The sequence below is a fragment of the Lissotriton helveticus genome, chromosome 2_1, assembly GCF_964261635.1.
Source record: "Lissotriton helveticus chromosome 2_1, aLisHel1.1, whole genome shotgun sequence".
Taxonomy (NCBI): Eukaryota; Metazoa; Chordata; class Amphibia; order Caudata; family Salamandridae; genus Lissotriton; species Lissotriton helveticus.
In genome coordinates, this window is record NC_136059.1 from 1,255,575,824 (window position 1) to 1,255,602,869 (window position 27,046).

Consider the following 27,046-nt stretch of genomic DNA (forward strand, 5'->3'; position numbering starts at 1 on the left):
GGAGGCTTGTGACAGATCAGGATCGCCAGGGAGATTTCCTTGGGGTCTTGGGCCACTAACTCGGGCCATGGGTGCAGAATGGTGCAGAGCGGTGGATCCGGCTGGACCCAGAGTCTTTGATGAGAAAATCGGTGCTCATGTGAGGCAAAGTCTGGTTTGTAAAGGCAGGGAAGATCCTTCGTGTTCTTGGAGGCTGCTGGCTTCAGAACACAGGGAGATTTTGCTGTGGTCGGTCTAGGTCGGGACAGGTTAGGTAGGGATGGGGCCAAGTCAGTGGGTGTCCTCTACTTCCTCAGCACGGCTCTTCAGTCCTGCTTTCTTCTCGTCTGAGGAGTCAAGGTTCAGGGTTGCCCATCAATACTAAATTTAGGGGCGTTACAGGTGGTACAGGTTAAGACCAATGGGTCTCTTCCTTGGGGTGGGTACTCTTTCCCGGACCCCCATCTTCAAGATGGCGGGGACTAAGAGTTGTGTTTCACCTCGCCTCCCCCACCTGACGGGTGGGGTTGGCAAAGGTGGGCACACCTCTCCCCTAACTTGGTTTTCCCGTCGATTCTCCCACCCAATGTGGGGGTCAGAATCGGTGGAGGCCAGTTGCTGGGAATAGCAAATGGCTGGGGTAGCTCACAAAGGTGGCACGCCTTTGAAGCTTCCCCTTCGTGGACCCAGCCCATCCTAGGGGAGAAGGCTTGGCACCTCGTCCTAGGATGTGCTTTTTTTCAGGACCCCTACAGCGGCAGGCTCTTGACCCAGCGATCCAGAAACATGTCTGGTGGTGCCAGCTGGTGAGCAGCCACTCAGCCAGTACACTAGAGTTATGTCATTTTTCAGGGGGCGTCTCCAAGAGGCCCTCTGAGTGCATTTTTTATTAAATCCCACATTGGCATCTGTGTGGGTTTAATGTGCCGAGAAGCTTGATACCAAACTACCCAGTTTCCAGTAAAGCGATTATTGTGCTGTGGAGTTCAGAATAACAAACTCCCAGACCATATACTCTTTATGGCATTACTGCACTTACAATGTCTAAGAATTGACGTAGGCACTGTAGGGGTACAGGGCACATGCACCTGTACCCTCACCACTGGTACAGTACACCCAGCTAGAGGGGTGGCTTACCTAGGCCAGTGCAGTAAATTGTAGGCATGGTACACAATGATCAACAATTTAGAATTAGAAGGTTGCCCACATGGTACAAAGGTATGACAAACTGCAGAAGAAGCAGATCTGCGAGTGGGCAATCTGCCTCAGGAAGGCTGGGGGGGGGGGGGGGGCAGGAGTCCAAGTAATACAACCTATAGACCCTATTAAGAGTGCTTACTACCACAAGGATTATAGACCCAAATGCATCAGCTGTGGAGCTCCAACTGCCACCAGGCCACAAGAACCGGAGGGTCTGAAACCAAGACTCAAGTGCATGAACAGAAGTTGGATGTACTCGAACTGAGTCCCAACATAATCTGCACATAGCACAGTCAAATTAAAGTTTCAGACAAGTGGCACTGAAAGCTATGTTACATGTGAAAATTGAAGTGGAGAAGCTTTATAACAGGGCAAATACCCCCAACTACAACTACTTGGATACCCTTTGCTATATGAAGTTCTAATACTTCACTGTGTGAAAGAAGATATTCTCCAGAGTAATCCGGAGGTACAAATGGAGGTACAAAAATGTCTTTGCAGCCCTACAAGAGGGTCCAGTCCAAAAGTTCCATTGTGGCCCTGCATAGTGCCTCACAGAGGGAGTCTGTCAACTGTGCAGCTGCTAAAATAAATAATTTATAATTAAGGAAAGTGTCATTTGAAGGGACTAACGTTCTGTATTCATCAGACATCAATCATACAATGCAAACTGATTAGTCTTGCAAGCTTTAAACTAGTCAGCAGGCACATAAATGAAAACTGTGCTATCCAGCTAGGTTATGAGTCGAGGAGGAGGATTAGGTTGATTATCTTTATACGGTATCTAGTCAGCCCTTAATAATCTTGAATCTTGGAGGGGGCTGTTGCAATGCTCATCAAGAAAGATTGCCCACTGGAATACAGGAATTAACAATAGTGAGGTAAGCAAGATTTGCTCCCTCCTTTGGGAAGAAAGCGTTTAAGAGACTATTTCCTTTTTCGCTATTCACTACAATTCTGGAACTTTAGTCTTTTTCATCTTTCAGCCTGCCTCCTCTTCTGCCAAGAAAATTGTCAAATCGGAGATGCAATTGCTTGTAGGAACCAGCCATACTGTAATCCTCATGGCACTGGTTAATACAATTCAGTAAAACCAACGTCACTATAAAATAAACGTTGGGCTAGTCACACCACACTACTCATGAAATTGAGTAAGTACAATCCTACATTTGTGTTGAATATGGAGGAAGCAAAAAACGTGCAGTTAAGAGACGCAACTTAAGTCTTCAAAAAACTCAAAATGACGGGTCTTGTACAGACAATCGGTGCAAAGTAAACCCCTTTGAAAGTTAAACTGCTTTACTTTGGTATGTGATAATCTCAACAATCCATACTTAAACAGATATTCTTAATTGAAAGACAAAGCATTAAAGACTAACAAAGTTAGCAAGACAGAATGTGTCACTATTTCAACTTTAGTATGAAGCAACTCATGATTTTTTGTAATAATGGTAAATAACCAATTTGCAGAGTCTGGCATGTAATGTAGCGTACAAGATGTTAATTCAAGGTCATGGTTACTGAACTCCTTGAACAAATGTTTGCTACTAAATTTAGTAAACAGTCAAACTCATATACAAAATAGACCTGCGTTTGTTTCATGTACTTGAAGATTATGGTTAAGTTTTTCGTTTTTTTAAACTAAATCTCTTACTCGCTCCAGACCCTATTAAAAGCCATAGCAAAAACATTTTTCAAGCGCACATTGTTCTTGGGTAAGTGGGGTTCCTTTGAGGGGTATTCCTTCCAAAATGGATCAGGGGGGAGAAAAAAAAAAAAGGGGAAAAAAGACAAGACCTTTCCACTGAGAAGTGAGTCACGTTAGATTTACAGAAGCATCCTAGATTCCTTAAAACACATGTTATGTTACTTTGGTTTATATAGTGCCACCTCACCAACAGGTCTCGAGGCGCTCCCGACCAAAGAAAACACACTGTATTCTTACTCACAGAAGAGATAAAAGTAAAATACAGGTTAACCTGTATAACCAAAAGCCTCCCTAAACAAGATCGTTTTCAACTGTTTTCTGAAGCAAAGAAGATTTGACTCCTTGCGCAAGGAAACTGGTAACTTGTTCCATAACAGTGGAGTAAGTATGGAAAAGGACCTTCCGCCTTTTGTGGCCATATTAAAACGAGGACAAGTCAACAGCAGGGCATCGGATGATCTTAAGGCTCGTTTCGGGTTGTAAGGAATTAGACGATCCTTAATATAAACAGGGGCTTGCCCATGGATTGCCTTATGTGCAATACACAGGCTCTTGAATTCTACCCTCTGCTTCATAGGAAGCCAATGAAGCTTAGACAGTAAGGGGGATGCATGTGATCTTCTCGGAGGTTTGAAGATTAGACGTGCAGCGTCATTCAAAACGACCTGCAGTCTACTGATCAAATTCTTTGGTAGACCTAAATAAAGGGCATTGCCATAGACCAGTCTTGATAATATGGTGGCCGAAACCACCGTCCGAAGCATAGATTCGGATAAAAGGGGACTAGTCTGCGCAATTGCCTAATTAGGCCAGTACAGGTACCTACGACAGTAGAAATCTGGGTAGCCATCGACAAATCCTTGTCAATTTTTATACCCAGACTTTTCACGTTGGGCACTGGTGTTGAGGTGGGCCCAAGTTCTTTTGGCCAAAACAAGTCTCCCCATGGTGAAATGCCAGTTGACACCACCAAAACCTCCGTCTTCTCGGGATTAATTTTCAGCAGATTGTCACTCATCCAGCTGACTGTATACCTAAGGACCTCCTGTATGTGTAGCTGTGCTGCTTTAGAGTTCTCAATGCTAAAAAGCAGTTGGGTGTCGTCTGCGTAATTAAACACCCGACAACCCATCTGCGCCAAGGACTCAATAAGGGGTTGCAGGTAGAGATTAAAAAGTAACGGTGATAGCGCGGATCCCTGCGGAACCCCACAGTTCATCCTGCCCAACTCAGAAATCTCCTCTCCCAATTGAATCCTCTGCTGCCTCCCTGTCAAAAAGGACTCTAGCCATTTGTAGGCTGTGTCCTTTATTCCAAAACTCGCCAGTCTGTCCAAGAGCAGATCATGGCTGACAGTGTCGAATGCCGCTGACAGATCTAAAAGTATCAGGGCACTCGGTTTCCTACAGTCAGCCATGTCCCTGAGCTCATCCAACACCGAGAGCATCACCAACTCGGTGCTGTGATGTGCCCGAAAACCTGCTTGGCGTCCCTGGAGAAGATTGTGTGATTCCAGGAAAGCAGACATCGACTGTAGCACATGCTGTTCCAAAATTTTGGACAAAAACGGCAGCTGAGAGATTGGTCGATAATTTTTCAGATTTGTTGGTTCAGCTCCTGGTTTTTTCAGCAAGGGTCGTACCCGAGCTTCTTTAAGCCTTATTGGGAGATAGCCCATCTGTAGTGAGCTATTTCAAAAGGAGACAATGTGGTCTGACAAAAAGGCTAATGCTCCTCGGAAGATAGTCGGAGGACACGGATCTGCCGGTGAGACAGATTTTATAGAGGACATAAGATGTTCAAGCCTCGTGAAGTCCAACTCTGGAAAAGTCGAAATAATGCAATCCTGCGGTATTTCGACCAACTGCGGTGGGTAAAGCTCACTCACCGTGTTGCTCTTGATCTCAGAGAGTATGATCTCAACTTTTTCTAAAAAGTAATGTTGGAAAGTATTACACTCAATCTTTGTAACCGCATAGAAGCGAGATAGTCCAGTTTAAAAAGATTTCTTAATCACATCACTAAAAGCCCAAGTAAACACAATGGTCAAATGCTAGATTACCAGAAATTATTTCACTGTCCAAAGACCATTTTATACTGGAAATTAATAAGAGAACATTCAAATTGAAAAACAGGTCAGATGCCGATTACACTGCATCGACAATCTACACCTCTAATAAATATTCATATGCTATACCGATAAAAATGATGTGTGTAAACTCCGTGTTACAAAGTAAAGAAATCTGCAAGTGTGACTACAAGGCAAAGAAAATACCAAGATAAGAATTGATGGAATATAAACAGAGAACAAACTTGCAATGCAGAAACGGATTGTTGAGTTCTTTGTAAAAGAATTGCTCCCAGAAGCCACTTAAGTATGATGGACAGAGAATCATGAAAAATTAAAGGCGACGGCAGAGGTAAACATTATAATCCAGGGACACAAATGTTTATTTCTTTATGTAAAGTTCAATACACAATTTGAAAAGACTTTCAAAAGTGGATCAAAAATGTTAAACAAGGAGGCAAAATGAGAATAAACTATCTAAGGGACCAAAGCAAAGTACTACAAGAGTGTGACACGAATTGGATAACTATTGCTTGCATTGGGAGTATGTGCAGAGTTTAAAGTCGAGGGGGTTCAACTGTGGGATGGAGACTTCATTTTTCTATTTCATTGGCACGGAGAACGACCCTTTAGACTTTTGTATAAGATATATATCGAGAGGTCGTTAGACAAATATGTTAAATAGTCCCCATATAATTTCAACAGTAGATACGAAACAAGATGTGGCAACAAGAAATTGTTTTCATTGAGAATTTTGCCGCTTAATAGGATTAAACAGAGGCCCAAACGTAGAGAACGTGAAAAAAACTTGTTCTCATTTGGCAGAAGCCCAGAGCCCCTAGACTACTGAAGAAAGCCAAGTTTTGAGTTACTGAAAAGCATTTACAGATTATTTCATGTTCTTCATTGTTGGAACAAGAAAGGCTTTCAGGTCTGGCATTTCATTTGCTCTTCTGCTCTTGGGTTTTATCAAGGTATTGATTAGTGTTGCAATCTTCGTTGCTCAATATTTACCAAGAAGGCTATAAGTAAGAGTGCTGTGAGAATTAGAAAGTACTTCCACGCACCATATAAAGCCACAGAGTGAAAGTCAAAGTAAAGACCAGTACAACCCATTTAATTTATAGACTGATTGGGACGAATGCTCCCGCTAAGGGCTAATGCTCCCACGGACAGATAGCCAACATCGTTGATACAGCTTTAAGGCACAGGCCTCCTAACGCCAACTAGATAAATGGCTAGAAGCTTGGACACAAAAGTAATATTTAAGATTGACGTCTATCAATCTGGGTAAAGATTCTTAAATCCCTATTGCGATATTTCTTTCAACTCAAAGCTTAAGACACAAATATTTTTTTTTTAAACTGTATTTTATTTTCAAACATAAGTAAAAAACATACAATGCAACAGATCCGTTCTGTACACAAACTCCCATCAGTTAAATGTTTAACCTCAATGGCAGTAATGAGCATAATACAATACCATTCGACTGTATAAAATACAAAGATTGCGGGTCATAGAATGAATCCAAGCCACAAAAAACAGTTGTATAGTCCAAGTAATTATATATACACACATTCAGTGATCACAAATAATTATGAAAGCCACAAAAAAATTGCATAATCAACGAGGGGATAGCTCGGGGTCCCACCAAAATAATTTGAGTGAGATATGAGGTACTGACTAACATGAGCCTGAGGTAGTTGCAAGTGTCCATTTACATTAAATGTTTATGGTTCTATACTTAAGCCAAACCAACACCCCCAAGTTCTTCACCATGGGATAGGAGGCAGGCAGACAGGAAGTGGACCAGAATAGGAGGAAAGTGGAGGGAACTATCATCTCACAGCTGCCCTAAGACTATTTACTACCTCAGCCAACTCTGATTCTTCAACGCTTCATAGCCACTCATAGCAGGTGGTTTTCAAACATATACATTCAATTAGGTATAGAATCTGTTACAGAAAACAAGAATTGGTAAAGTAAATATGGTTTGCCTTGGCAAGCAAGTCCAATGGTTATTTCTTTATCTTTAAAAAATTAAAGGGGGAAAAAATGACACCAACAAAACATGGCAGTTAATATTGGCAATAAAACTTTTACATTTTAAAATAATGATTGTATATAATTTTACTACAGCATTATGGGTGCTTTTAAAAGGCAAGCGTACTTCTGCAAAACATAGTAATCCTTTAATGTGTGTCACAGTAAAATTATTTTTTAAAGAAATTATTTTTTTAATTAAATTTTCTATTTTCAACGTTTATAGTGGCTTGTTTGCAAATGATTCAGATCTTAAATCACGAATGTAAATGTTCATGAAAGGTGCACTTCTTAGAAAAGCGTAACCTTCAAATTAACACATTTTTCGTTGTGTGCCCCTCAATGCCTAGGACTTCTATATAACCTTGTACGACAGCCAATGTATAACATTGTTGATAATTCTTGGGTGGGGCGCCATAGAATCCACAGACCTCATACCTTGTCAAACAATTTTGGGCAACCTCTTCTCACATAAGCTTCTCCACAGCCATGCACCAATCCATCTTAGCTTTACAAACATTTACTTTAGGAGGGTCCAAAGAGCCACATAATTTTATCATCTCGCCTCACCACCATAAAACCCAAAACACAAAAGCATTTTCGTATTTGAATTACTAGTTTTGCCCCATCTTCTAAAGACACATCCATAACTCTGGGTATAAATTCATTCACCCCTTCCAAGAAGTTCTCAGTATGGAGTCTGACCAGATAATCTGATAAAAATACCCCACTTTTTCACATCTTCAGGTGCATAAAGTCTTGTAGGCCATCCTAAACCTTCTTAACTGGATACAAGTTTAGAGTAGTGTAATATACTTAGGCCAAACCAAATTTCCAAGTTCCTCCCCTTGCAAAACAAATCTGGAGGCTAGCCTGATTGCCACTTCTCTAGGACAGCGCATAACTTCTTCCCACTCCGTTACATCCATTAATAGTGTAACCATTACCCAATTTTCCTTAAGTCATTCTAACGTATCTTGCTAGTTTTTCGTCACAGTTATATAAATGGAGCAATTGGCTTTCTTGGTCAGTTTCCTAGATAATACAGTTGTCAATTGGCGAATAATCGAGACCTCTGCCTTAATAGTTCTGGCACGAAGTACCTCTCCAACTTATATTCGGATGGGTTTATATGATAGGATTCTCAATATTATCTTACATCTTGAAAAAAATGACAGGACTAGGGGACACTAAATTAGCAATAAGAGCACCATGGCAGCAAACTCGATTTTCATATTGATTTAGATATTTAGAACATATTAACAATTCTGGAAAACCGGTGTAACAGATACCCAATTATATCTGTGAAGATCTGTTAGGGCTATTCTCACATCATAAATCCCCTGCCATAAGGTTTGCAGTGCCATCTTTGTGGGGGACCATTCAACAACAAAGTACTCAGTTTAACCTCCGAATATTTGAGCAAGCCTTCAGGTACACAGTGGGGGGAGTTTAGAATCAGATACAAGATTTGTGGCTGTATAAGGCTGCCTGACCCTGAATGGAGAGGTGGTTATCTTCCTCCAGTGGCGAACATCTTCCTTAAAATTGGCTAGTGTGCGGTTTAAATTAAGGTCACGAAAATCTCCCTTATTCACAGTTTTATCGTTCCTAAGATTCCTGAAGCTCTTGTTCTCCATCCTGAAGGGATAGGTAAGGGCAGGTGGTGGACGCCAGCGTTTAAGGGGAAATGTACACATCTGCCCCAACTTATCATAAAACCCAAGAACCTTCCTACCACCCAGAACATATGTATGAACTGGTCTATTGTCGCCGAACGGCAGCTATATAAAGCAAAATGTAATCTGTGAACAGTGATCTGGTGTCATTCCAGGAGAGACCACAGCCGAGAGGGGTCGTCCCGCATCCAACAGTGGTTCTACAAGTACAGCAAACAATAAGGGAGGGGGGGCATGGCATCCTCTTCTTCGGCCCCTGCTCAACTCAAATGGTTCAGACAGCATGCGGTTTGCCTTCACACTGGCTAGCTAATGGGTCCATATACAATAGTCAGATCCATGAATGTCTGGTTGAAACCTATTTTGGTCAGTAGCACAAATGAATAATGCCATTCAACTTATTCAAAGGCTTTATCGGTGTGAAATAATGGGATGAGGCTGGCTCCAAGCTTGTCTTTATGCTCTCCATACAGCCACATAATCATCTATGGTTTAAGCTGATACTCTGAGGAATAAAGCCAGACTGATCAGGATAGACTACTGCTTCAAAAACACTACTTAAGCAATTCACAAACATTTTGCGAGACATTCACTTATATATTTAAAAGCAAAATAGGATGCTATGATGCAGTCATTTTTAGGTTTATCAACTTTGTGCATTATCACTATTGTGGCAAGAAAGATCATAGCGGACTCAACCCTTCTTTTGGGACTGGAGGAACATAGGCTAAAATGCACTAGTGTACCTGCCACGCATTTAGAAAAATATTGTCATTAGCACAAAGAAGATGCGCTATTGGCTTTGAATTACTTAAACTTCGTTCAAAGACACTAGGATAACAAAACAAAAAAAACTGATAGAGTCGAAAGAAAAAAGAAATGGCAAGTACTGTAGCATGAGCCCTGGCACTGAAGCACACTTTTTTATGCAGGTTATGTGCCCTTGTTATCAGACAAAATGCCATAACTTACAGTGCAAGAAAGTCATTGGCTAAAGTGGGCTGACTGACAGAGCCAAGTCCTAGGAAACACCACTGTAACAGCGGAGTCAAGTTAAAAAAAAAAATCCTAGTCACACAATGTGGGATGCAGACTCTCAAAGATCCCATCTGTCTAAAATAACTGCCATGGGTAAAAAGAAACCCATTAAGATGTAACCGTGTCAAATTTAGGTGACAGGTGTAGGTGCATGATCGCTCCTAATGATTCTGGACAAGATCCTGCAGGACAGCATCCTGCACAAATTAGAGAAGTTTCAGTTCCTAGGCAAAATGTGGAATTAGTTGCACTCCATTTTAAAACTATAGAGGGCAAATTTAGAACCTTGCTATGGGGGAGGAGAGGGGGGGGGGACACGACATTGTATCGCCCTCAGTAAATTGACAAGAGATTGGTATGACGGTCAATAGTCCTACCCGATACTAAAAAATACTTTTGGGTGGCACATCTGGCGGAATTTAATCAATGATTCATCATTCCATAGACGAACTAGTGTACCGTATGGACCATCATATTTTGCACCCGGGAGGGTATTTACATGCACTTTAAACTCGCCCGAAATGGCTGACCATAACAGGACCATCTGCACTCACAGTCCAAATTTGGCACACTGCACTCCAAACATTTATTTGAGAGGGCAAGATTACCCAGGTCACACCACTTTGGGACTCTGAGGGGTTAGGCACGCTGAGAGACAGACCAGTATTCGATAAGTGGGACCTAATTGGTATATCTAAAGTGGGAGACACCTGGTCTAAAGGTAGGGTGGTTCCATTTTCTGAACTAGAGAAAGAATATGAACTGGCAACCGCACAGACCTTCAGTTATGTGTAAGTTCGGCATGCCCTTCTGGCAGCTATCCCCTTGGGAGAGGTCCTTCAGGGATCATCGCCATTAGAAGATAGATTGTTAAACTATCACATGGGCCGAAGGGCAATCTCCCTCACTTATAAAAAGTTAATTACCAACTCCCCAGAGATTCTCTTCCCGTACGTCACCAGTGGGACGCAGATCTAGGAAACTTGGCTGATTAAGACTGGCCGGAGGCCCTCGCCTCCCCCAAAGAAGTGGCAGTAAAAGCACGATTTTGACTTGCACAGCTTAAGATATTCCACAGGTCCTATTTGTCTTGCAACACTATGGCACAGATGGGCAGAGTACCCGATTCAACTCGTCATAGTGAATGTGGTCGGGAGGGGTCCTTTTTCCATATCCTTTGGGAGTGCCAAATAAATCAAGACTTCTGGGTATCTATAGTAACTTGTATATATACTGTAGGTTGGAGTGATTTCAAACCTTCTGCCTAGTGGTGTCTTCTTAAAGTCTGTGATGCCATGGTCCTAATTTACTATGGAGCAAACCTGGGTGACACCAAGTATGGCGATTGTTAAACGAAACCTAGCCTGTCTGTTTGGTGGGGAGGGGAGTAGGACACCTGCACTACGACTCAGACTGGAAAAGAGACCTAGATGGATGCATGGTAGCGGAGAGAGTGGTATATGAAAGCATGGGCTGCTCAAAAAAGTGGGAAAAGATCTGTGGTAAATAGAATGTTTACAGAGGTAGTCCGGGTGCGGGCCCCCTTCTCCCATGGGGCTGTAGCTATTACCTATCCTACAATTCCTACCTTAAGCTGGGCTATGTACATTGGCTCGAACTCATTGATCCTACAACCACTGTTCCATCATGAGATGCTGCTCCCCCCCTTACCGCATTGTGTGCCCACCTCGCAGCCTGCTATATACCTGTTTTTTGTTTGTGTTACTCTCCTTTGTGTCATTCGTCTGTAAATCATGAGATTATTCTAGGTGTATATTCTTACTTGATATAGACATTGGGTGGTTGACCTTCCTTCCACTTTTTTGTGAAGCGCTCTGATAACCTTCGGGTTCTTGTTCGCGCTATATAAAACTTTATAAATAAATAAATAAATAAATAAACTGATCTCCACCAGGATAGGAGAGTGTTGTAACATAATAAGGGCAACTGTCCGAGATTGGATTGCATTGTATACATTTGCTGTACCCATGTGTGATTGTTGTATACAGGCCTGCTTTGATTTACCATGTGCCTAATAAAAAGATGTGATCAAAAAGAATCTGGAATTTAAAAAAGAATCTTGCCTGCATCATCCAAGATTCACAGTGTCAATGGTTGCAGCATCAATCTTCGTCCCATCGGCATGGGAATAGTCAGCTGAGAATTGGGACAGGTCTCATCCTAACCGAATGCACCTCTTCTACACCATAGGGCATTGGGAATTATGCCCCTTGTGTTTATTCTGTCAAACCTAAGCATTCTATCACCTTCAGATTTCTGTCCTGAAAACTCCCATGACTGGACTAAAACCCCACCGTACCCATAATTCACTTTGTGCTCCACAAAAGACCCCATGGGGCGTCTCATAGCCTTTTAACATCACCACAGCCGCAACAATAAATGTGCCCCATCTGTCCTCCTACTACCTCCAGTAACACTAATCAAGACGACCTGTGAACTAAAGTCATTCCAAGAAGGGAGTGGCTTAGCCACTGCAGCTCCCATTCCCGCTGCGAAGCCAGAACTACTGCTTAATGGGGCTGAATACAAGTCAGTTAGTGCGGACCTAAACTTATGTCTTCAGGAAAGAGCAGCCTCGTCCGCCCGTCATCTCTGCATGAGATGTTAAGCCACAGAATTCTTGAAAAACAAAATGGAAGAAAGAGCTACGTTATGACCCAACAGCATGAAGAAGGTAGGGTGCTAGCATAAAGTTTGGCACAGGGTGCAAAATCAGAGAGGGATTCTGATAACTTCCTAGGCCTGAAACAAATCTGCATGCCCCTTCTACTAGAATTGTCACAGTAATCATAAAGCATCCCATACTGCTGTTGCTCGATCCAACTATTCAATTAAAATATTCAAAGGACAAACTTACACACTGCATTTAACCAGTGAATCGAGTCGAAAAAAAAGAAAAAAGTTTTACACTATTTAAGCTTTAACATAGAAATCGGGCAAGACACCCCAACTTGCATGAGGAATGATCCGTTGGAAGTCCGACGGTAAATGAACCAGCAGCCGCACTGTGTGACCCCAACCAATGCAGACACCCAATATTTGCATATCAACTACTTATAGGACCTATTTTAAAGTGCCTGCAGGCACATCTCTGTCCTGAGATTTGACCCTACTGCACCACTTTAAGCTCTTCTCAATAGGTTTTCTTAAATAATGTCCCCACTGCAGCACAGTATGATGCAACAATACACAGTCAGAACTGGTCTATATGCTAGGCAGCTGGTGCTAGCAAATCAACATGTGAAATAAAACCTGGAATAACTCTGGAGGACACGGCAAAGGGTAATGCAAAAGAAGTGTACATTTATAGTTACAAATGTGGAAAACATCTATAAGGGATCAAGTTAATTTAATGATAAGCAGCAGCATAGGAACTAATTTCATAAATAAACGGAAAGGAAATTGCAAGGTCGTGAAACTATATGTGAAGGGCCTTCCAAATGCAGTGTGGCTTCACAAAAGCACGCATTGGCAAAGCCAATAGGTTTCACCAATGCGAGCGCTATTGGCTTTGCCAATGTCTTTTACCAATGTTGTGGGGCAGAGTTGAGTGGGGTAAAGAGCATGATGGTAGAGTGTAGTGCGGGTGTGCAGACCAGAGTGCAGTGGCACAGAGTACAGCGGCTAAAAGTGTAGTGGCGCAGGGTGCAGTGGCATAGACTGAAGTGGCACAGAGTAGAGCGGTGCAGAGTAGATTAGTGGCTTAGTGTGCAGTGGTAAAGTGCAGTGACGCTGAGTATATTGGAATAGAGCACAGTGGCGTAGAGTGCTGTGTTGCAGAGCAGAGTGGCGCAGAGTAGAGTGCAATGGAGTAGAGTAATGTGGGTAATTTGACAGAGTAAAGTAGCGCAGCATACAGTGCAGTTGCCTAGAGCGGAGTAGAGTGATGTACTGACAACAGAGCAGAGTGATGTACTGACAACAGAGCAGAGTGATGTACTGACAACAGAGCAGAGTGATGTACTGACAACAGAGCAGAGTGATGTACTGACAACAGAGCAGAGTGATGTACTGACAACAGAGCAGAGTGATGTACTGACCACAGAGCAGAGTGATGTACTGACCACAGAGCAGAGTGATGTACTGACCACAGAGCAGAGTGATGTACTGACAACAGAGCAGAGTGATGTACTGACCACAGAGCAGAGTGATGTACTGACCACAGAGCAGAGTGATGTACTGACCACAGAGCAGAGTGATGTACTGACCACAGAGCAGAGTGATGTACTGACCACAGAGCAGAGTGATGTACTGACCACAGAGCAGAGTGATGTACTGACCACAGAGCAGAGTGATGTACTGACCACAGAGCAGAGTGATGTACTGACCACAGAGCAGAGTGATGTACTGACCACAGAGCAGAGTGATGTACTGACCACAGAGCAGAGTGATGTACTGACCACAGAGCAGAGTGATGTACTGACCACAGAGCAGAGTGATGTACTGACCACAGAGCAGAGTGATGTACTGGGCACAGAGCAGAGTGATGTACTGGGCACAGAGCAGAGTGGCACAGAGCAGAGTGGCACAGAGCAGAGTGGCACAGAGCAGAGTGGCACAGAGCAGAGTGGCACAGAGCAGAGTGGCACAGAGCAGAGTGGCACAGAGCAGAGTGGCACAGAGCAGAGTGGCACAGAGCAGAGTGGCACAGAGCAGAGTGGCACAGAGTAGAGTGTTTGTGCATAGTAGAGTTATGCAGTTGGGTAGAGTGCAGGGTAGGGGGTCGCTGGAAAAGAAACATGGACTGTGATATGAGAGAAGGACTGAAAACACATGCACTCATATGGAGAGCTTGAACAAAGAATAAAGTAGCTCCAAAAACGGGGAGCTGTGGAAGAATTCAAGTACTTGGTCCGTATTTCGGGGGAGGGCCAAACACAAGAAGATGACATGACACTTGGCTGCCGTTTAAAGCAGTGACAAAGGAAATGAGAGCGACGCTGCGGCGAACAAATGGCAAGCTGTGTGCGGGCTGCAAGCCCAATTTATGTAAACATATCTCGCAGACAGCGCATGCACTGTCAAGGTGAAACCTAAAAAGGGCCAAAATGTAGTGTATTATTTCCAAACAGAGAAACAGCTGCTGTGCACCAAATAATGTAAACTTAAAAATCTGGGGTAAGGTACCAGACATCACTTACTTGCTTTCTTGTGTAGTTGCTTATGGGTAGACCAACTTCCCTTGAAGCACTCCTAAAAAATATCAAACGGTAGAAGAAAGTATTAATGGTTGGCACACGCATGTTGAACTTAACAGACAACAAATCAGAGGACATTTTAATTTTCACCAGGCTTTATTGCAATACTACTGAATGTGTGTTCACAAAAAGTGTGAATATAGTTTCCACACTTATTTCAAAATAATGCAAGATAACGAAAAAAATGTTTTTAAGGAGTTACTTGTAAACTGGATTCCACTTCAAGTTTAACACGTATTGGTCTGCTTTGCAATGCTGGTTTGCGAACATTACTGGCTTTGCCAATGCTTGTACATTTATACTGAAAGCACTCGCAAAGCAAATAGTGTCATCCAGCCATTTTGGAACATTATTTTCTATATTTCCAAGATGGCAGTCACATAAATTTAAAGGGGAGGTAAGAGGAGCACCCCCCTCATGCCTTTGTGCTTTTTACATTCTGGGATGCCCCCTCCATACCCCAGTTTCTTAGAGCTCCCATCCATGCACTGCGGCTAACATTCTGGCACACTGGATGGGTAACTAAAGGATCTAAGAATAAAAAAGAAAGTACAAATTATTTTTTGTATAAGCGAACAGGAAGTGAATAATGGCAGAAACAACAAGGGACCAAAGCAACCTGGGGGGTAGAATGGGAGGGGGAAGGCTAAGCAACACAGGGGTTATAGCCCAAACAACAAGGGGGAGGGAGAGCGAGAAGTGGGCAGGGGGGGGGGGGGGGGGGGGGGGGGAGAAAGAGAAGGACGGGAAAGCCTAAGCAACACAGGGGATGCCAGGAGGGACAGGAAACTAGAACTGAGAATGCAGGGAGCCAACAGGGAGAAGAAAGCTCTCAGGTCACAACAGTTAAAAGACAGATGGACTCTAATAGAGTGCTTCACAGAAAAGAACAAGCATTTACAATGCAATAGGCCTCGCAGTAGCAACGTTTAAAGTTGTTGGGATTATAAATGGCATTGTTTTTTATCTATTTTGTTTTAAAAGCAATAAATATATACACGGTTGTTTATAATGTTAGTAAGCAATAGTGGGGCAAATGTGATATAGGAAAAACAGTCTAAGCACGTGGGATAAGACGCTATCGACTACTGCCACTCCCTATAGCTATGGATTCATATGATGTTTTGCCAAGTGTGTTTTCTGTTGCAGAACACATTCCATGATTGCCAACTGATGCTGAAAATAGTTTCCCCAACAAAAAATACAGACAACCAGCTTTCAGAATGAAATCAGTCAGAAATGTGAATAGCACAGGCGCTGCATACTGTGTTCCGTAGCTTCTCATGTAAGTGGCACATGCTGCTTTCCAGAGCAAAGAGTGTGTGCTCTGACCTGACCCCCACTCACCACAGCCCGAGCAGCTTGCTGGGGTCACCTTAGTTGATGAAACAACTGGGACTTCATCACCAATCACGCCTCTGTGTTCGCACACAGCAGCGACACCTAGCGGCCCAGGACCATCATTGGCAGCACAGAGACCGCTAACATGGTTAGGTGTGGCTGCTTTTATACATCATCCTACCAACAGAGGGCAGTGACAACAGTCAGTAGTGCTGCTAAACCAGCCAAAGTGCGGTAGTGGTGTCCAACTCAGTAGGACTACCAGCAGTTCTACAACCTCAGCAACACTTATGCACCCACACTACCACCACATCGCCCAAAAATACTGACCGCATCAGTAGAGGGAATGGGTGTGTTGTATACTGGTATACACCCACCACAGAGCGCACAAAACAAACAAAATGGCAGCGCCTGCCAAAAGAAAGGCCACTCTGCATACCATCTGACTACCACCACAGAGAGCACCATGATAACACCACCAACACAGAGGGTACAAAGATAGAGGCGACAGCACACACCACCACCCCCCAAGTATACTGACAACACTGGGCTGCACTGCACACTGCCACCACATAGCGCAAAAATAACGATAGTGAGCACCATTTAGAGCAGATTTACACTATCCCAGCACATTACCACCAGAGAATTGAGAGAGCCCATCAGCAACACACTAGCACCATACAAAGCAGTGAGTGCTAGGCAAACATCTGTTTGCTCAAAGATTGCGGTGATACTAGTATCACCATTGAGAACGGGTACTCAATATACCAGGGCACTATCGCTAACCTCACAAAGCTAAAGACACTAGCACCACTAAGAGAACCAATATCTATGCTGACAGGAGCACCATTGAGAATAAGTGTGCACTAAGCCAGCACAGTCAAGGACAGCTGTTTTCAGGAACAGTTACGTTTTCCCTTACATCACTGGCAGTTCATAGCTGGGGAAACGATGTTTGGAGTCTTGCTACGAGGGCTCCCTGCCCAGCACGCCTGACCGATCAACTCCTAGCATTACCACTGAAAGCCCCTTCATAGAGACCAGGGGTCTTGTTTACAGTTTGGCAGGCTGATTACCCAGTAACAAACATTATGGATATCCGACACCTTATTACAAGTGCATATTTGGGGCCACTGGAATTGTGATTTTGCAGCCACTGCCTTTCTGCAAAATTACAGATCTGCCCCAGTTGCCACAAAACGCATATTTTGACCCCCAAAAATCCAGCTCACATGGATAAAAAAAAAGTAAACTGAAGCAAAACCTGTTGATGCGTAGTGGAGAGGAAGGCGCAATGGTTTCACCCTTCTGCTGACTATTGCTAAATTATATTTGGGTGTCAGACTAGTACTGATGAGGTAAAACTGTGACCCAGATAGTATGTACAAAATTTAAGAGATAACGAGGTAACACCATTAGAAAAGAAGTCACATTACGCCTCATAATGTAAGAGGGAGGGCTAAAAAGGAATGAGAGAGGGAGACCAGGGGCATGTATATCAGTAACGCAGAGTGTCTGCGCAATTAGAGTTGGAGGTTCGGCGGCGATTAACTGGTCACTCCAGGGGGCGGGAGAACAGCAGGGAACGAGAACAGCAGGGAACGAGAACAGCAGCGGCCGACCTAATCAGCGGGAGGAGGGCGGGAACAGACACGGACAGCGGGAGGAGGGCGGAAAAAAGACACGGCGGGGAAAGAAGACAGCAGCGGCCTACCTCATCTGAAGGAGCAGGAAAATGGCGGCCGCAAAGCTCCGAGCATTTTCGGATTCGGGGGCGTGTTTTGGTGTTCTGAGTGACGGATGACGTCATAGGTAGAAAGAACGCCAAAAACACGCCCCCGAATCCGAAAGAGACGGGGCTTGTTTGGAGTGACGCCTCTCCCCTCCAATGACTGGCCTCCGTTTAGGAAGCCAGCAAATGGAGGAGATGGAGGAGAGAGGCGGGTTCAAGCCCCGTACTCAAAAACATTAAATCTCCTCCCGGAGACTGCGCAAGCGCAGCCTTTCGGTCCTCGACCTAAAAAAAAAGTAAACTGAAGCAAAACCTGTTGATGCGTAGTGGAGAGGAAGGCGCAATGGTTTCACCCTTCTGCTGACTATTGCTAAATTATATTTGGGTGTCAGACTAGTACTGATGAGGTAAAACCGTGACCCAGATAGTATGTACAAAATTTAAGAGATAACGAGGTAACACCATTAGAAAAGAAGTCACATTACGCCTCATAATGTACCTTTTTCTTGTCGGCATATTATTGTAAACCCAGCCACATAAATTTATCCTTTACTTCCGCATAATTCAAGTGGCCCCGATAATATTTTACGGCACTTGTAAAGATAATCTGTCACGTTTTTTGGAGTATCAATCCGCCAATCTCTAAGTAAGCCCCAGGTGTGCAGGGTGCGAGTTCTTGGTGCGTGCACGCACACAATGAGCAGGCAGGACTGTGGTTCCCAGAGAACTGCCTGGATTAAACAGGAAGCCTGATTCTTTTCTATTTAAAGAATTTAGTCATCCCAGAGTTTAACCCTAATCTCCCCATTACAAACAAATTAAAGGCTGGCCTGTTCATTTCCTCAGACCCCCTCCCCTATACCGAACACACTCACTCACAAATACCAGAGCTGCGGTCTGGGCCCAGAGCAGCTCGAGCAGAACACGAAACACCTAGTCCGAGTTAAATATCTACTTGAGAGGAAAAGTTAACTTTCCCTGCAAGGCGTTCGCAACCGCCTATCAGCAGTCACTACATTCTTGGTCTATCAGAAATAGCACCATTCAACCCCCACCGACCCCGCTCCCCACCCTTCCATAGCATACATTTTAGTGCACCATTTTCGGATAGGGCACCGCGTTGTGACCCGTACTGGGATTCTCCAATCGAAAATACATCGGTGCAAACTAGACTTTAATCCCCCAGGGAGTTTGCTGCGGCCTAAAGGGAAAAAACATAACGCCTACCTGCTAGGGGGAGACATCCTGCGGAACGAAAGCTGGCCCTAGATGCGGGCTGGCGCCTGGGGCAGAGATGCCCGTGCACGCGCTGGAGGCTGCAAGGTGTGCTGAGACCCCATGCCGGTGCTTGGCGCATGTGTTGGAGGATGGATATCTGACTATTGTTACCCCCAACTTTTTGCCTAGTGTTCAGCTGGTTTTCGACAGTTGGCCTGGGATCCTGCTAATCAGGGCCCCAGGCTATCTGCTCTCACTGTAAAATGGACTCCATGTACTTTAGGTACATCTCCAATTGGATGTTGGGTCACCTTGTGAGCCCCTGTATAGTGTACCATAGGTACCCAGGGCATAGGTGCATCCAAGGCCTACCAGGGGCTGCAGCATATATTATCCCACCCCTGGCTGGCCATCCAAATTGACACAACTGGCTGATCACTCAGCTGGGGCAAGGTTGTGTAATCACCCCTTGCTTAGGTATAGTATTCCTATACCTACCATTATATATAGACATATATACCTATAATTCACTCCTATGGAAGGCCTTAACAATCCTGGAGGCAGAGTGCTTGGTTTTATGTGAGATGGTGCTCTAGCATGAGCTGAGCCTTTCTGCAGCTTTCGGAACCATGTCCTTATAGCTGTTCTATGATATAGCCATACCATATGTGCATTATGAACCTCACGGTTAAAGCTAACTCTGGTTTGGCTTCATCAAAACATGTCGTGTAAGGTGTCATACGCTTTGGAATACTACCCCCTCGCCAGTTCTGGCAAGGGGGTAGCATTCCACCCTTCTAGAGGGAGAAGACATGTTGTTCCTGTTAATCCCGGTTAAAGTTAACCAGAGCCTCAGCATCACAAAATGGATGCTGCTGCCACAGACACAAGTCTCACCGCGAGATCTTTAAGTGATCACCCTGCTGCTTAGAGAAGCTGAGGCCACGAGACACGGCTTGCGCGAGCGAGACACGGCTTGCGCGAGCGAGACACGGCTTGCGCGAGCGAGACACGGCTTGCGCGAGCGAGAGACGGCTTGCGCGAGCGAGAGACGGCTTGCGCGAGCGAGAGACGGCGAGGCCACGCGAGAGACGGCGAGGCCACGCGAGAGACGGCGAGGCCACGCGAGAGACGGCGAGGCCACGCGAGAGACGGCGAGGCCACGCGAGAGACGGCGAGGGCAGTGTCATGGCCTGGGGGCACTAAGTGCGCTGCGGCCTGATGAACAAGCATTTACAATGCAACGGTGTCGGCATTATTCATTTAAAAGCAAATCCAGAATGAGTCCTAGCCTCAGTTGTCTTAAAAAAACTCACTTCTCTTTATTGTAATCTCATTTCGAAAATTATATGACCTATAGATGTTGCTTTGAACTGCAAATGAGTCAACACAAACATGAGTGAATTAGAATTGTTTCTGGGTAAAACCAGTGCAAAGGTCGTCCTATATACATTCATATGACAATCACTGTGGTCGATTTTCTGCTCTTATAAAATTCTAACTGCACCCCACCTTTGCACGAATGATAAATGTTTTATGAAACATGCTTGATTAAACCCCTTCCTCCTCAACCTGTACATTGGAGAGAGCATGGGCAAAATGATGATTAAACGTCCCCTGCGTTCATGGCGGACACGACAGTGGATCAAGTCAAGCTGCAAGATTGAAAAAGATTATAAAACGTATGCATGATTTGTATTAATTTGCACAGCAATCAGGTTGCCAGCACTTGTTTTTTTTAACAAGTAAATAAATGGAAGAACTCCTCGGGGGAACCTTACAGGCTACATTTTAATAGGGGTCAGGAACTGTGAATTACATGATTTTGGGAAAAAGAGGATTCCGCCACGCAACATTACACTGTAGAAGTTGTGAATATAACGTAACTGGGTGCAGGCAGAGAAATTAGGTCAAACAAATGATATTACCGAATTCACTTCAGTCTTGAATCAGAAATTCTTACCATGCAGGTAGTAAGTACACTGTAAATAAACATTTAGGATAATGCTGAGTTTGGCAGGCACATTTTTGCTGAGCAGCCGGGTGCTTTGAAGTGGCAAGCTGAGTGTGAGGCAGTACAATTTACACGGCGACTGGAAAAACGGGCACTCACTGGCAACATTCAACTTTTGAGATGGGTGCCATAATAGCCTTTAGTAAATTATGTAAATGTAGTCCAGGCTTCTCCTGGTAGGTCACAAGCTCCCGTAAGTAGCTCTCCTATGCGCAGTCGAACCTACTATACATCAAGCTATTGGTTAGTTTAAGTAATAAAAGTCTACCGAAATTGAGTGTGCGACTTGAGACAAAGATGTGCGTATTTACAGAATTCATACACGATTTGTTGGGGGGGATGGTTGCATTTCCAATATTTTTTTATAGGTGATATTTAAGTGCCAATTCAGGTGGTTTTAGGGAAACGATACTATTATTACATTTGTGACAGGGGCGTTTCAGCTACAGCCATGACGTATTACCAGCAAACAGGCATTTGAAACGGAGAAAACTTTTTTACATTACTGCTAGCAAACCCTCCCTGGTGCACCGAGGGGTTTACTGCTAATAATCTTGCCTATGGCGGTCACTAATCAAATCTTGTCTGATGTGGTGACTACTACAAAACTAATATTAGTAGTTCGGTATGTTTATTGAGCACAAGTAGATCTCATACCAGAAAAAGGTGTGATATGATACCACCTGACTCACTGAGTCCAATGAAGCAGTATTTATGTTGCACTATAAAGGAATTTCTACTGGGAAGCAGGGGCACACTGCAGCAGACCTCTTCCTTTGGGTGGAGATAGGGGAGCATAGCAATCCTACAAGAGAACTAACTGAGAATGGTGCAATCCAAGACCACATGTAAAACCAGTGAACCTATGTGAGCTAATGAATAACTGGAGGTTTTTGCAAGGGAGCGTGCATGGAGAGACGTTTACTTGGAAACTTCAAAATTATGTAACTAAATGACAGTCTGCAAACTCGCACCGTAGCTGGTTTATGTAACCATGCCTGCAGCATCCTTATCAATGCATTACTTGGAAGTGCAACAGTACTAGTTTGACTTTTGACATATTATTAAGAGTAAAGTTTGTACCAAACTTTACTAGCACCTATCCCTCGAGTTTTTGTCTCTCTAATTAGGGCAAGGCCGGGTGGTTTGCAAGTTGTCAACAGCAGGCATGCGCCCCAGGCCCCCAGCTGCGTGCAGGGTAAGTTTGGGGAACAGGGGGTCCAACCCCCTGGGGTGTTGTAACTCCCAGTGTGCACGCGGCGGCCCCGGGATACTTCTGGAAGCAGTATTTACATTCACAGGAAGCACCGGGGAGGGCTTCGCTGACAGGCCACGGTAAGTTATGAATGACGCCTCCATGTCACCCCCACCTGTGGAAACCCTCACGTGTGCTCTCACCTGACAACCGCTCTCCAGCTCCTCGCCGCGGGCCCTCAACCTGTCACGCCGCCGCCCCTCAACCTGTCACGCCGCCGCCCACCTTCTGAAACCATAAGGCCCGGCCAGGCCCAGCACTCACCGGCCCTTGCGTAATGCCCTGGCCGGCTCCAAGCCTCCTCCCACCGGCGCGGAGGCCCCGCCTCCCGTCTCTGACGTCACAGCGCGCTCTCTGTTTACTTTCTACTTCGGGGCCGTTGTTCCTCCCGCCGGAGCCTGCATTGACATTCATGGAGGGGGGGGCGGGCGGATGTCATGGACAGGGCGCCGCCAAGCACGAGCCGCGGGTTTACCCAATGTGCATGTCTGGCTGTGAGGCTATCGCATGCGTGTCTCCTTCCCAGGAGACAGCGCCTGGCCGCAGCGCTCGTTCGCGTGTCAGTTTGGAATCGCCTCCAAGGCGATGCGCGCGCGGCCAGGATTGTCTCCTGGGAAGGAGACACGGCCACAATAAGTTCTCGGCGGAGACGCGCTTCCGCGCGTTCAGCCGAGCCCTAATAATGCAACACCTTACCTGAATTGGGGACTGCGCTGCAAAATCCTGCACTCCCGCTACTGAACGTAAGTAAAGTGCTGGCGCGGAGCAGATTGCCATCCTTTGCATGCACCTGCCGCCCTCACTTGAGGACACCGCCGTGGTGGAGTGCGAGAAGAGAAGCGCGCGTTCACGGGCCGTGTCTCCAAAAGCACTCGGGCACAGCCACTGTCTCCAATGTGTTAACAAGCTCGTGCACCTCAGAGGTCCCACTTCACTAGCTACCCGGCAACAATAAGTCTCGCTTACGTGAGCAACGCACGGCGCTGAATCGCTAGGCGAGACCTAAAAAAGTAACCCCTGAAAAGCAAGCACTTGTAGTGATGCCAGTCAAAGTGCTGGTTAAGAGTTGACACTCCGTGGGAGGGACAACAGATTGAAGAACTGGGACACAAATAAGAGAACTGCAAATGAGACAATAAAATCTAACCAATGGTAGGCAATGGGCAGGCTCCAAGGCCCTCTAATTGGTAAGCCACAATTTGCCTCGCAAGAGACTGTGAAAGTGCCGTCTAGAGTCTGAACCTGAAAAGGGGTTTGGAGCGACTTAATCTACCTTGCATTGTTAAACATAGCAACTACTGTAAAATTAGGACTCTATCTTGAACGTTGTATCCTTGTTAATCACAGTGCCATTATTTCCTTTATCAAATATGGGGTTAATCTAATTTATTTTTAGCAGTGTATGTGCTGCAGACATTAAACCAGGAAGCTGGACTAATTAAGCAATCCTAAACAGTCACCTTTAAGCGTCAGAGTCAAAGTACTTTGAAGGGTTTCATTTAGCACAAAATTCACTAGCAAGCAACTCACGAGAGAGTTGTCAACTAGTTCACCACAAGAAAACTTTCCTATGATCTTAACCACTTTTTGACTTTACAACATGATCACATCTTAAAGTGAAATGTGCATTGTCCTCACTGCAATGTATCAAGTATTTAGCAAGGAGTGCAAGGTTTTACGTGAAGGCAATGTAAATCACTAATCCACAAGAAAAATTGGAAAACAATCATATTTTGTGTTTAATCATTTTCGTGGAGTCATTTACAACATGTTATTTGCGTCTTTAAAAAAGTCTCACAATTTCAGGCCTATTCTGATACACTTCAGTTGTGTCTAAATTTGACTCTGGTTATCCTGCAAACAAATATACTGGAACCTTGAAGTAGACTGCTAAAAGCTGTCCTATAGAGGTGCTATTCAAAAAGCAGAAGCAATGCCATGGCACCCCCTCAACTCCGGGATCGCTAATGCGCTGGACAATTTGGACATTAAAGCAACCCACTACTGCAGGACCCAAATACGTAAAGACTCCTCTCCTTCCAACTCAAAATTGGCAGGTTCTGTGTTTACTTCGAATTCTTTCAGAGTTGCACTACTGATTACCATCCGATTCCAGTCCACCACACCAAAGAGGTAATCAAATATCAATTTCAGTCATGACTGAAAGATAACATTCCTCATAAGCCTAATGTGCAGCCCTAAAAGGCATAAAAAGGTGCGTAAAAACACTCAAAGAAAACAACATGCTAATCATAATGATCTGTATATTCAGATCCATCACTATTCAACACTTTTCAGATGGAAAAAAGTGGATGTCTATCCAACTCTGAGCTCTTCTCTCTGTAAATGGTCTGCTAGGTTTTAGAAATGGGAACAGTATAAAGTTAGGTACCATAAAAGGAGTGATGAGAACTAAATAGTATATGAGGAAAGGGTAGGCTTTCTAGTCCTTCACCTATTCTTAGCTTCCATAATATAAATCACTATGAACAAATAACATCCTTTTTTTGTTTTTTTAGGTACCTACGGTTATCGGTTCACCTCCTTTTCCTGTATAACAAGTACTAATAAATTCATCTGTTGCTTTCAAATACATTTTCTATCGGAGCTCACATGCATCTAGACTGATCATGCTGCTTGTTGACGCCGGACATCACGGTTCGATCTCCAGCACCGGCGGCAGGAGTCTGCCCAGCACCATGTGACTCTGGGCAATAGCTCGCTTAATCTTCCCAACGTCCCCCAGCACCGGGACACCCATGGGTATCTGTGCGCTTTACAAATACTGGATTTACAGATTTTTAATAAATATTTGGAACGGTTTGAAAACATAATAAAATACCTTGGGAAAGGGTTACTCTCCTGAATTATATCTAACCTTGCAAACTGCTTAGCATAAGCGAAGTTCTGTATGGCTCAATGTTAAATCAGTCCAAGCCCTGCAAAAACTGACTGAATTATACAGACCTCTTCAAACTCACAAAATCTAAACAAGCATTGGCACAGACTATAGGTCTCACCTTTGGGACCTTATAAGTGTTTGGTTATCCAGCACAATATCCTTGGCACAACAACTTCAACTGTTGCATAGCTAAACACTTATAAGGTTCCAAAGGCGAGACCTATTGGCTATGCCAATGCTGGTTTTGAGAAATGTAAGATTCACAACTCCCCCCCCACCCCCCATTATGCTCACAGACTAAGGTACGAGCCTGGGAGGGGGTAATGAGAGTGCCATTGTCACTGTGGAACAGTCACTGGTATAGGACGTACGTCGGTGAAACGTCACATTATCATTCTGGAGATATAACTAGATGAAGTAAGAAAATTATGGTCTCTGAAACACCCTTTTCTTTTCCCACAGGTAAAATATCAAAGGCAATTAGAAATTTAGGGGGCTGTGCTTTGTGATTTACTGTGTGAACTTTGAACAACTCAAAAACAAGTCAGCAACTCTAGAAAGTACGGAGTCATTCACGCGAATATCTCATTACAGAGACCGTAGACAAGCAACCCCCCTCCTGCGCACCTTGAATAATTCAACACTCCTTATAAATGACGTGTCATTCTCGTGGCGCAGAGATCTGATTCCACAAATCCGCAGCAGGCTCTGAGCAGATCACTCAGATCTGGGACTGCTGAGACTCGTTTATTTATGTAAAGGGGAGCACCACAAGATGCCAGGCACCCGAGCTGCCTGCTGCATGCACGCGCATCACTTGGTGAGAAGTGTCGGCTAACTATGCACTCCACACTGCTAGGAAGGAGCCGGTCAATGGTGAAATATGCAACGTCCCCATTTGCAAATCGATTGAGAAGAAATAAAAGGAGCAAAAAAAGAGTTTGATGGGAGAAAAGAAAGAAAAATAAAGTCAAAGAAACAAAAAAAACAAAGGAAAAAAGGCAAAAAAAATCAAAAACAAAGAATGTAATAGACAGCTAGGTGGGAATAGGTAGGGGTATTAATTCAAACAGAGGTGGAAACAAGAGTTAAAATGAACTAAGAAATAGAAACTGAAAGGCAAATACAAGTAAAGCAAAATTAAACAAAGCAGGATGAGTGGGCGAGTGGATTTTAAACAAGAGGAAGCTCACGCGGCCGCGAAAGTTAATTGTTGCGAGAGAGAGGTGGGAGGAGCAGGAGGTGAGCCAGCGAGTGGTGCGTGGTCTGCTCATTTTCAAGCACTGCACTCGTGCTCGCTCCTGCAAGGTGGATGCCACCACAAGCACGAGTGTGTGCTTGAAAATGAGCAGAGAAATGGCTAAAGGCCCTCCTATGCACCGCATGCGCGCTGCATAGGCGAGACCTAAAAAATGCCGTCTTCTGGGGTATCCTCAGATATTGTGAAGAATGCCCAATCCTTTCCCCGCTTGACAATAAACTGAATTTTGACCGACATGTTAAGGCCATCACCAACCAATCCTGCTCATAAATGTCAAATAATTCACCCTGTACACAGATCTAAGAACAGTGGTCGAGCAGTCATTGGTCCTTTAAAGGATCAATTATGAAAATGTGCTAATATGATGCACCCCAAATAAATAACTAAAT

At 44.4% G+C, this 27,046-nt stretch overlaps 1 protein-coding gene across 1 annotated transcript in view; it reads right to left on the reverse strand.

Moving 5' to 3' along the window:
• The window catches only part of METAP1 (methionyl aminopeptidase 1), a 360,683-nt gene that overhangs the window by 320,300 nt on the left and 13,337 nt on the right, over positions 1 to 27,046 (reverse strand). Inside the window, exon 2 of the mRNA XM_078676209.1 lies at positions 14,878 to 14,929. Coding sequence (XP_078532335.1) covers positions 14,878 to 14,929 — 52 coding nt within the window. The remainder of the gene's footprint in view (positions 1 to 14,877; positions 14,930 to 27,046) is intronic.